General features: G+C 38.0%; 1 protein-coding gene across 1 annotated transcript in view; it reads left to right on the top strand.

Annotated features, from left to right (window-relative positions):
* GALC (galactosylceramidase) overlaps nt 1-11853 on the top strand; it is a 49862-nt gene extending 38009 nt beyond the window's left edge. Inside the window, 6 exon segments of the mRNA XM_042441173.1 lie at nt 526-615; nt 2127-2271; nt 3662-3842; nt 5701-5861; nt 7499-7575; nt 10096-11853. Coding sequence (XP_042297107.1) covers nt 526-615; nt 2127-2271; nt 3662-3842; nt 5701-5861; nt 7499-7575; nt 10096-10239 — 798 coding nt within the window. The 3' untranslated portion in view covers nt 10240-11853.
* The last annotated feature ends 630 nt before the right edge of the window (nt 11854-12483 follow it).

Here is a 12483-nt window from a genome sequence, read left to right as displayed (position 1 = left end):
GTGTATCTACAGTTATAGTCGTTTGGTACCACATTAGTGTGGAGTACTGAGGTTTGTGGTTTGGTGAAGTGGTTAGAGTTCTTTCTTAAAGAGCTCTAGCCCATTACCCTGAGCTGCAGGACTCCAGGTTTCTGGGAAAGAATTCTAAGTAACTGTAGAACTGTCACCAGTGGAATGAAACAGGATGTTCCTTTTCTACATGCATCAGATGAGAGGCATTAGGGATGGTAATTACTGTAAAACAATGATGGTCTGCCAGGTCTGTTTTTGGACCACTCTTCTCTTCAAGGTACCAAGAGGTTCAAGGGCTTTTGAAATGGTATATCATCTCCCACTTCACCAGCCCCTTGTATAAAATTTCTCTGAGCATGATCAGAATTGCTGATCTGTTCACTAAAATGTTGTGATAGATTTTTTTGTTTATTCTGTTGTTGTTTAAGGACAAGCTAGCAGTTACTGGAGTTCTTGACTGATAATAAGCTTCTGTTACAACGAGAATTTAATTTAAATGTTTTTCCTCTTCAGAGCAAACTGCAGGCTCTTCAGATGTGGTATTCTAAGCTTGAATTTTCATCTTCAAACTCCACCTTGTTCAAGTCACTTGGGCCTATAAAAGTGAGTGTCCCTAAATCTACAGGTTGGAAGTGACTACTGCAGAATTCATTCACACTTGATATTATATTAGACATTGTGTGAAGCATTAAATGTGTAAAAGTAAAATGCATTTAAGTCCCCTTAGTTTTAACCTTAGAAATTGATGTACAGGTTGAGTCTTCCTTGTCCGGAATTCTGAAATCCAAAATGTAAAACTATTTTCACAGGAGGCTGAGATAGTGAAATCATTGCTTTCTGATGGATCAGTGTACTAAAACTTTGTTTCATGAACAAAACTGTTAAAAATATTGTGTATAAAATTACCTTCGTGCACTGTGTATAAGGTGTATTCGAGACATAAATGAATTTTGTGTTTAGACTTAAGTCCCATCTCCGAAATATCTTATTAAGTACATACAAACATTCCAAAATCCAAAACATTTCTGTTCCCAAACATTGTGGATAAGGAAGACTCAACCTGTTTCTGCAGTGGACCCTCGATATCCATGGGTTCAGTATCTGCCAATTTGAGCAACCATGGATTGAAATGAAGAAACTTTTAAACAAATTATTTGTGACCAACTGCATGCAGGCCGAGAAGTGATCCCAGAGCAGTAGTGGAGGCCACAGTAGCAAAGCCAGCCACCAGACTCTTTCCTTCAAAAGGCAGAAGTGCAGCTGGTGTGCTCCCAGCAGAAAGCAGGAATAATATGTGCCTTGTGCTGGGGCTTGCTACTGCTGGCCACCCCCCCCCCCCTTTGGCTGATGAAAGTTAATCCCACCATGAAGCCCTTGCTCTTCCTTTCCACCAGATTTTTAAACCCTTTGCCCACTCAGCTTGTCTACAGTATTTAAAGCTGTACTTGGAACCTGCATGGGAAATTGCACTTATTTCTGTCTCATGCTCTCAGAGTCTCTGCCTCTGTCCATTTAACATTTGGGGCCAGGAGTGGGGAACTTTTAGACCTTCATTTGTTCTGGACTTTACTTCCAAGTGTCTTATCATTGGCCATGTTGGGTGTGGAAGTGATGGGAGTTGTAGGTCAAAGCATCTGGAGGACCAAAGTTGTCCACCCCCAATTTGGAATAAATACACTTCAAACACCTTTTTCAAGTCTATAAACTTTTTCTCTGTTCCTTACAGAATTATTTTCTGTCAGATGCTGTCTCCTTTTATTGTATTATCCATTGATAATTCATGAGTAAAATATAATGCCTCTTTAAATTTGTCTAATAGCTTATACAGTGTCCAGAGATGCTGAAGCAGAGCAAATTTACAAGAATATTGGTTGGGTCCAGATATAATCATACTTGGAGTAAACCTGGTGAAATAAATGGGGTAAATAAACCATGACTAATTCAGAGTGATACCAGCTGAATATAGTTTATCTGAGACTAAATCTGGATGGAGCCAGTTAATTTGAAGCAGGATTCTTCTCTTACCATACCAGTCCTAGGTGTGCACCAAGCTGAAAGATTTCTCTATGGTTCCTTCCTCTGGTGTATCACTTGTTCATCTTCTTTTCATACAGGTCTGTGAGGGGGTGTTGACACTCAGTCTGGGTCTGGATGAGATCTATACTTTGACAACACTGAAAACAGGCCATAAAGGCTCTTTCCAAAATCCTCCTCCATCTCAGCCTTTTCCTTCCAAATACAAGGATGATTTTAATATCCGTAAGTTAGTACTTGCAGCCTTGTTGCAGAATCTTTTAAATCAGTACTGCCTGGAGGTACCTACTAGTAATCTTACTTTTGAACAGGTTCCTTATCACAGTAGTGTCATTTCTCAGGAAGACACAATAGAGGATGACCAGAAACCTGCAGCAGTAAAACATTAGTCTGCCCAGTGGCTCTTGAGTTTATTTCTGTGGATATTCAACTTTGAGAAACGTATCTGTTCTCAAGTAGGTCACAAATAGTTCTATGTGTCAAATATTTTATCCAGCAGAGCCCTCTTATGCTGCGTCTGCACTACAGAATAATACCAGTTTTATATCACTTTCAAGTGGCTCCATCTGATCAGAATTTTGTAGTTTGGTGGAGCGCTTAGAATTTTCTACAAGAGATTATCTGATAATTTTCAGCCTCTAGTCCTCCAGATGTTGGCAGTGCTGGTGGTTCCTTTTGGGAGCTGAAATCCAGATCTTCTGCTCTAAAACTGGGTTAACAGGACAGTGTGAATATAAATAAATTAATAATAATAATAATAATAATAATAATAATAATAATTTATATTTCCCACCTCTCCCTATGGATCAAGGCAGGATTACATCATAAAAACAGCAATACCATATAAATTATATACAATAAAACATACAATAAAATATAGCTTTAATCACTGCAGGGAATGAGGCTCGCCTGGACATTTTTTTGACATTTCCTGTCCCCCCCCCCCCAGTGTCCCAGAGTGCATCTACACCATAGAAATAATACAGTTTGACATCACATTAAGTGCTGTAGCTCCATTTTATGAAATCACGGGATTTCACAGCTTTTAGCCTTCTCTGCCTCACAAAACTACACATCCCAGAATTCTATATGGCAGTAAAAGTGGCATCAAATTGCATTATTTGTATAGTATAGATACATCCCCAGTCAGCTTGATGATGATGATAATGATGATGAAAAAGAAACACCCCTTTAAGATCATTTCTTACCAAACTGCACTATGCTATTAACCCAGTTTTAAATAGTGGAAAACCACTTTTGTCACAGTTCAAGCTGAGGAAGCTGGTGGCTTTCATGTCAGTGTTGTGGCAAATCTGCTCCAGGGTTTCATCTGAATTTTAAAGGCATTCTTCAAGATGCTGGACCTCAGTAGCTTCACAACTGTGGACAGTTCAGACTGAAACCCAGAGAGCAGATCCATTCCCTTGGAAGTAGTAAACATTATTATTATTATTATTATTATTATTATTATTATTATTATTATTATAGCTTATTTTTATAGCACTGTAAACATACATGGCTTTCGGGATGCAGTGTTGTGGGGCGTCCTCTCTGTGATATAAACATTTATGTATGTTTAGGAGTGGAAATAACAAATCTTTTATTCTCCAAATAGACAACCCAACTTTTAGTGAGGCACCAAACTTTGCTGATCAAACTGGAGTGTTTGAGTACTTTGTAAACAGTTCTGATCCAGGCGAGCACACCTTTACTCTCCGACAAGTGGTGACTCAGAGACCTGTAACTTGGGTCGCTGATGCAGAGAATACCATCAGCGTTATAGGCAATTACAAATGGTATGTTACTGAGAGCAGTACATTGAGACTACAGTTTGACATAAAGCTTGCCATGGAATTTGAAAATACAGTTGACCCTCCACATTTGCACCTTTGACTTTGTAGATTTGAGTATTCATAGATTTTATTAATATGTTTCTCTAGGTCCTATAGCAGTCACATTGGAAGACCTAGAAATTCCTAGAGAGAACACTTCTGTTGGCATTTATAGGTCCTCCAGCACAATTCTATGGACTATGTCTGGCAGATGTTGACCATAATTATTCTAGAGAATTATTGTTTTGGGTAAAAAACTTTGTGGTTTTTCCATTTTTATAGGAATTCTGTGCCATTAACTCCAGCGAATGTGGAGAGACTTTTGTTGTTAATTATAGTTTAGTTAATTACAGTGTGGATCTTTCAGCATAAATGCAAAAGGAGATTCATTTCTGGTGAATCGCAGGTTCTTTGTTTCTGGTTTTTGTTCTTCAAGAAATTCTTGTGTTTACATCGTCCTAGCTATAGTAATGTATTAAACACGATCCCAGACTGCCACCTGCTGCCTATTTTTGTGCATAGATAAGGTGATGAAAGCAAGATATTGGGTAACAGAAACCTATAAGTACAAGTCATTTTAGTTCCTGTGTTTATGAGATGGGTGTACCAAAAGGGGCTTAAGCAGTACCAATTTCCTTGAGGTATTTATCATTACACTGCTAATATTTCACCTTTGTGGGTAAATTTCTTGCTCATTCTATATGTGAATTGTTTATGTTAAAGATTTGCATGGTGCCCTAAATATTTTGAGGATGGCTCACAAGTAAAGGAATGCAATACTCACAATAGATGACTCACAGATAAAGGAATACAGTAAAGTAGTACAGTGACTATTTCCCTCTCCTCTGCTTTTGTTTCCTGCCCTGAAACTTAGCTTTTCTGTCATTTCTTCCCAGAGCTTGAAAATTTCCTTTTTGGACTACAATTCCCAGAATTCCCAGTCAGTGTGGCTAGTGAAGAGTTTACTCCAATTTTTTTTTATGTTTTCCTAACTCCACATTTTTCCAAATTCTGCTGAGGGGTTGTTTTGGGACAGAATAGAAAGTAACTGTCAGTTACCAGTTGGAATAATTCACCAACAGTGGTGGCCTTATTTTATGTGCTAGCAGTGGAACACAGGATTGGGACAGTGTGGCGGAGCAGAGAAATAGACAATTACATTAGGCCTCTTTTCACTTTATGAGGGTTGCTGTTTGCGCATCAGCAGGCCTTCGGAGATGTTTCCAGGTTCTGTTTATAATATGCTCTGCTTTATTTTGAGTTAAAGCTAAGTTACAGTGAAGCTCCTTTGTATCTTGATATGTATATGGGTATGCAGGTCAGATAAAGATAATTGTCCATGTTATGAACCAGCTGGGTAGTTGCTTTAAGCGCTCAGTAGATAATAATATGTGTTCCTTGTACTTCTTCATCTGTGCATTGATGTTGTTGTTGTTGATAAATTGCATCTGGGAGAAGTGGGTTATCTGGTTTGAGACCATGGTACATCAGGACAACAGATTTCTCCCTATGCCATTTTCTGCTGGGGATCCACACTCCCACTCCAGCTCATGCAAACAAAGGAGAAATATCAGCTTAGGGAGGCATTTTTAGTGGGAAAATAGCATGAGGGACATGGGTCAATCTACCAGCATACCAGATTGGGCAGCAACCATATATGATTACCCTATGAAATCAGGATTTTTTTTTTTTTTAGTTAGAGGAAATATTTGATTTGGGTTTACATCTACTAGTTTCCTATAGAAGAAGCAAATGAAAAACTTGGTGGCAAAAAATGAATATTTCTTTTTCCCAGCATTGAACACTATGTTGTCTTTTTCAGGGTTAACCTAACAATAACATGTGACATTTACATAGAATCAGAAAAAGGAGGTGCATTTATTGGAGGAAGAGTTGACAAAGCTGGAATATATGTTGGAAATGCCAAAGGAATTTTCTTCTGGGTCCTCCCTGATGGCACATATCAAGTCACAGGCGACCTCCGTGAGTAATTTTGAATAACTGTTTCAAATACTTGCGACTTAGTTGTAATTAACTATTTTCCATGCCTTTTAGATAGTTTTAGTATAACTGTTGTGAATAACACAGAGTGGCATTCTTAGATGTTTGATGCTTGCATCGCAAACTCAATATGCAGTAGTTATTAGGTGTAGTCTAGATTGACAGCGTAGATTTGTTCTCTCCCATTCCCCAGTTTGATGTCAGGTCAGGATGCTTTTTGCTAGTTGTTCAGAGAGCAATTATAACTGCCACAGAGGCCATCAAAATAGCAGGTCACCTTTTGATGGCTCAGAAAGAGCTTTCCATGTACAGTGCGCCTGCGTTGTACACGGCTTCCAGCATATGCTGGAAGCCGCGCCGGAAGGAACGGAGACGCACGCTGGAAGAAAACAATGGGGCTTGAGCATCCACATTTTTTCCCTTAAGCGGCAGCTAAAAATGTGTTGGTTGGCATATGCTCAGGACTCCACATGTCTGGCTCCTTTAGAATTTTAGCATGAAGGAGGGCGATTGTAAGTTAATTTGGTTGAATGGCAAAACAGGATTCCCAGGTGCAGGGGTTTTTATAAAACATATGGGAGTGTCTTTAGGGGTGACTGCATGCTATGGGATATTCTGGTCTTGGCATCCTGGTGAATTTTCTCATCACCTGGGAGCCCTCTGTGTGTGGACAAATAACTGCATTGAGCTAAGACCTTTTAGAGAAAATGGTTTTTGAACAAGACCTGGAATCTGGGCTCTATGTTAAAAACATAGGAACTTGCTATTAAATTGCCTACATAGATCCCTGTTACAGTCGGCCCTCCACATTTGTGGCTTTGACTTTTGCAGCTTTGATTATTTACAGATTTAATGGATATGTTCTCTCTAGGAATGTCCAGGTTCTTCAGCATGATTCTGTCAGAGGTTGACCATAGAGTTATGCTGGAGGACCTAGAGATTCCTAGAGCAAACACTTCTCTAGGCATTTTTAGTTCATCCAACATGATTATATATATGGTCCAGTTCCAGCTGATGTTGACATAGAGTTGTACTGAAGGACCTGGATATTCCTAGACAGGTAGTCTCTGGTTTTTTTTTAAAAAAGTGTTGTTTTTTTTTTTAAATTTGCCATTTTACTACTTTCACAGAGGTCTTTTGCCCCTAACCCCAGCAAATGTGGAGGGCCCACTGTATTCATTGTTAATTATTGTGTTAAATTTTAGGTATTCAAGTATGGGACACAAAGAAAAAGGAAGAGAATATAATTATTTTTAATACATATACTTAGAATAAGGCAGCTTTTGAAAGTGAGCAACGTTTGAAAGGAGGGGAGCAGTTTTCCATATTTGAAATCATCTCCACACTACTTAGATCCACAAAAGAAAAAACCCTGAAAAATTATAATCGGAAGTGGTTTCTGTTTTTTGGCCATTTGAACTTCTGTTAGTAATGAACAAATAATTTCTAAATCCTTATGTAGAACGTTAAAGTTAATGGAACTGAATAATGACTGGGTCTCAAGCAAACTTACATCCTTTCATACTTTTAATTTTGTTCACAATAGAGTTTCAGTCGCATTTAATTTTAAGGGATGCCCAAAATACAATAAATATTTTGAAGTATAATTTGTTTTTCAGATGGTAACAATATCTTGATGAAAGGACTGTCTGGTGTGCGGGCTAAAGCATGGCATACGCTTACTCTGATGCTTACGGTAAGCACTGTAGATAAAGTGAAATAGGTTTAATATTAACTAGCGGCAAGAAATGAGATTTACCTGTGGTCTGAGCTCTGCGTACAAATGATTTGTTTAGGTGGCCTCTCAACTTTCTGTGACCAGACTCTGTCTTCATGTTTTGGATGACATTTTAACTTAACTTTCCCGTATCCCCTCCCCTCGAATCTGTTTCTACAAGCTGAAGTTTCCCTAGGCCTGCTGTTTAACTCCTTGTTATGTTTGAATGGTGCCGTTTCTGCTACACTAGGATCCACACTTGGAGAATGAGTTTGTGGGTAACATACAGCATTTCCACAAGGAAATCCATGTTTACCATTGCATCAGAAATAATGAAAAGCCTTGTAGCACAAGTCTAATGAGTGTATTACAGGCTGAGCCTCCCATATCCACAATTCCAAAATCCAAAATACTCCAAAAACATCCACATAAATGACTGAGATAGTGACACCTTTGCTTTCTGAGGATTTGGTATACACAAACTTTGTTTCATTCACAAAAATGTTAATTATTTAAAATATGGTATACAGTCAATCCTCTTTATCATGGAATTTTTATCCATTGATTCAAGCATCCACGGTTTGAAAATATTTTTAAAATTTATAAATTCCAAAAAGCAAACCTTGATTTTGCTGTTTTATACAGGGCACACCATCATACTGTATTTAATAGTACTTGAGTATCCACGGATTTTAGTATCTACAGGGGGTGGGCGGGCGGATGGCGTTGATATTCCTGGAACCAAATCCCAGCAGATGCCAAGGGCATACTGTATAAAATTACTTTCAGGCTGTGTGTATAAGGTGTATAAGAAACATAAATGATTTTCATGTTTAGACTTGGGTCTTTTCTCCAAGATACCTCATTATGTATATGGAAGTAATTGAAAATCTGGAAAAAAAAAATCCAAATTTCAAAACACACCTGGTCCCATTCCTTTCGAATAAAGGAGACACAAGTCAGAGCAAAATCATGTTCTGTGTCTTACATACAGATCATATAAACAGTGACAGTTACTTTAAAATGGTTACAATGGTCCTTCACTAGGCATTATTGACGATTAAACAAACATCCAGTTATGGGAATGCTAGTTCTCATGGTAGTGGTATAAAATTTGTTATGTTGATTTGGGCCACAGGTCATGTAGCTGGACTTCTTGGTAAATTGTAATCTGATAATTTCATGGTGGAGTTTCCCTTAGAAATGTATTTGTTCACGTAAAACTGTGTCCTGGGAGGCTTATAAATTCTCCCACTTACTTTTGAGTATTGCCTTTTTTGAGATCAGATTTTAGTTTACAGTGTGTTTCTTCAGTGCAGTCTAGGATTCCCATTTCACTCCTAACACCAGGGCTGTGAAGCCTCAGGTGTCACATCTGACCTCAGTACCTAGCCTTTCTACTTTTATTCTAACCCAGCGGTTCTCAACTTGTAGGTCGCGACCCCTTTGGGTGTCGAACGACCCTTTCACAGGGGTTGCCTAAGACCCCTATGGATCGTGGCATTAGGAAGGTTGAGAACCACTGTTCTAAACCCCCCCCCCTTTTTTTTTTTTAAAGGAATGGGCAATTCTGGTTTGTACTGAGGGAAAGTGCACTTATTTGTTTTAAGACTTAACTAACCATGCAAGACTGTAATTCTTGTTTAGCATATAATAAACTTGTATATTGTGTAAGGAATCCCAGTGGATTAAGGGCACTTGATTATTTGGCTTGCATATTTCTTGATGCTACTACTGATTTTGTTGATATGGAAAAGCAAGGAAACCGTTTTGATAGATCAGGTACAGTGAAATGAGTCTGAAATGGTAATATAGTCAGTGCTAGTTATTTTAGTGGCTTGATAGAGGTCAATTCAACTGGTAGAAGAGTTTCTCCCAAAATTCAAGGCCTTTTCTGTTTAATATGTCAGCTACATTAGTTCCATCCTTCCATGTTTTTTTTTATTTTGAGTTGTATTCTAGTGGAAGAAAAAATTGTATGGGACTCTTAACTGAGCCATAAATTGTTTTTCACAAAGAGATTTGTTATCTGCCATTTGAACTTTTTCAGATGACATCTCTACTGAAACAATGCATATTACGTTGTATTAAGGAGCTGCCTTCTGTTGCCAGACACAATCTGTTACAGAATGTCCGTCCACCCAGTTTTAGGGTTCTCCTCATGCACAACATCTCATCCCATTCAACAGCATACTTCTGACCTGCTGTGTAGCCTTTTCAGTAGGCTGGAAGAGCTACAATAAGGAAGAAATAGTTGGGAAATCTGCTGCCTAACAGGCCAGTTACATCTGTCTACATCTGGTTCCAAAATTTTGATTTCTGTAACTGAGCATAAACTTGACCATTCAGTGCCTTTATGTGCTAGCTTGCTATGGTTGAATTACCATTGGCATTAACGTTTCAAGTTATCAAATCATTTGTAACTTCAAGCTTGACTAATCAGTCTGCTGAATTGGTGTCAGTCCTTGTACATTGAAGTTCTCTCTTTCCTTGTGATAGGGTTCCAACGCTTCTGGCATGTTAAATGGCAATCCGCTCTGGGAGAATGTCACTGTGTACTTTCCAAGAAATGGCTGGGCAGCAATTGGGACGCACTCTTTTGAATTTACTCAATTCGACAACTTTCAAGTTCAGGCCAGTTGAGGCTTCTGTCACACACAGTGAAGCCAAGCCTTCATTCCTTTGAACCAGAGCCAATTCAAGCCTTCAATGTTTGATTCATCTGTTTGTAAATGACATTGGTGAGGAAGTTTTGTTTCTTTGCTATAGTTTTTAACAATGTATTCAACTTTCCTCTGAGTATACCTATGTCTGTATTGTCTCAGTTGGGTTTTCTTGGAATTTATGCTTTTATTTCCTGGGCAGAAAACATTTCTTTTATGAAGTCTTTTCCCCCAGTTTCTTTTGCAAGCTCTATATAAAACTGCAATATATTGCTATTCTTTCATTTGGTTGAAATTTAAACCACCTAGCTTTATTTTAAAGAAATGTACAACAGAGACCTCACAAAACAGCTATTTTTAATACTTTCCAATGAAGTCCATTTCTTTCAGTAAGAGGCAGCTTACAGTAGGCACATTATTTCACTGAAGCTGACTATTATGAAGTGCTGTGGTTTTAAAGATATTTCAACTCTTTTGTTTTGCATTTGATGGAATAAAAGACACAGCAGATTGAAATGCCTCCTCCCAGAAAGTGAGAGATTTCACTCCTGCCCTTCTGATATCTTAATTCAGTTTCCTAGAAAACAGACCAGTAAATGGCTGGTTGGACCACTTATTTTAAGTGATCAAGCCACCCTTATTTTAAACTACCTCCGCTGTTAACAGCTAGTAAATATGTTGCAAGTGCCTGTTATTTATTCTAAGGGTGATAGTCCTACAACTGACATTGCATTTTGCTTTTTCCTGCCCTTGTCTCCTTCCTTGCTAAATGGAAGGAGGAAAGCATTTAAAGCATTGCTGTGAAAATTCATGGTCAGTGCACTCATGAAAATCTCTACATAGAATCACTTTACAGCCCACACATTTGTGTGAACTACAACCTCCATATGCATTATATATATGTACGTGCCCCAGCTTCTTACGATGATGGTGACACTACCTATGAGGAAGAAGTGCTTGGTACAAACTACACATCTATTAATTATCTTTCAAAGGAAAGATAATCTTTTAAGAGATTTTTCCCCCTTACAAGATTATTTTTCCTTAAAAAGTCTCAGTCTTTTTAGTCATAGTCATAGCCTGGACTCATAGGCAGGAATAATATATCCTAAACCATATGTTTTAGCAGCTAAATAGATTATGAACTTTTTCAAGTACATTGATGCCTATCTTGTATGGAATTGGATGTCCCTATGCCAATACTGCTGTTGGTCCAATGTGCTGGTCAGACCACATTCCAAAAATAAAAATTGAGTTTTTCATCACTCACCAGTTTATCGGATGTAAGGAAATGACTGACTGCATCTGATCCAAAGACTAAATGTTTTTTTACATTTTTTTGCACTAGATTAAAAGACAGTTCTGTTTTTTCATTGTGTACTAAATGTTCTTGTGGTAATGAGTTCAGTTTCTTGTTAATTTATGAAATAGTAGATCTAAAAATAATTTTATAAGTTATGTTCACAAGGTTAAGCTGTTTGTTGGGCTTACCTGATTCTTAAAAAGTTGCCTTGATGTTGGTAAATGATTAATTTTGACTACTACAAAGCTTAATGTTTCAGATGAGAAAATAAATGCTGTTTAACATTTTAAACTGTGTAGAATGCTGCTTTTTTAAGTGTCAATTTTCCCCCCAGAGAGATTAGAGATTATCTACATCTGCATTATCTAGGACACAAACAATCTTGACAGTGCAATACCATCTTCTGTAGCTACCCCACTGAATTCAGTAAAGGTTGCACTTAAAGTACTGGTAAGAGTGTTACTAAAACTGCCCTGAATATCCTTAATCATGTGTATGCAGATACACATGTAATATTGAAGGGCACCCATGTGGTTGAAAAAAAATGGTTGGAACATTTGGTTATGAAAACTGTAACAGAAAATGTTCCTTTTAAGGAGAATGAGTATAATGATATGCTGAAGCATTAATAACTCATGGTTCAAGCTGGAGGAGGGGAAAACACCCTCAGCTGTGGGGGGGTGGCTCACCTGCCCTGGTCACAGTGTAGCTGTGGTTGGTGTGATTCAATACAAAAAGATTCAGAATACCTTTGTCTCACCCCTCAACCATACCTTTGATCTCTTAAACAGATTACTGGACTGTCCTACTAATCTATATTCAGTTGGAAGCTAAAAAATAGTGGGTTATTTTAATATATATTAACCTTTGGTCACAAAGGTAGGGTACTTAAATTCCCAGTTAAGACCCAGAGAGTACCAA

Source organism: Sceloporus undulatus, chromosome 1 (genome assembly GCF_019175285.1).
Source record: "Sceloporus undulatus isolate JIND9_A2432 ecotype Alabama chromosome 1, SceUnd_v1.1, whole genome shotgun sequence".
Lineage (NCBI taxonomy): Eukaryota > Metazoa > Chordata > Lepidosauria > Squamata > Phrynosomatidae > Sceloporus > Sceloporus undulatus.
This window is presented reverse-complemented; position numbering and strand designations above follow the sequence as displayed.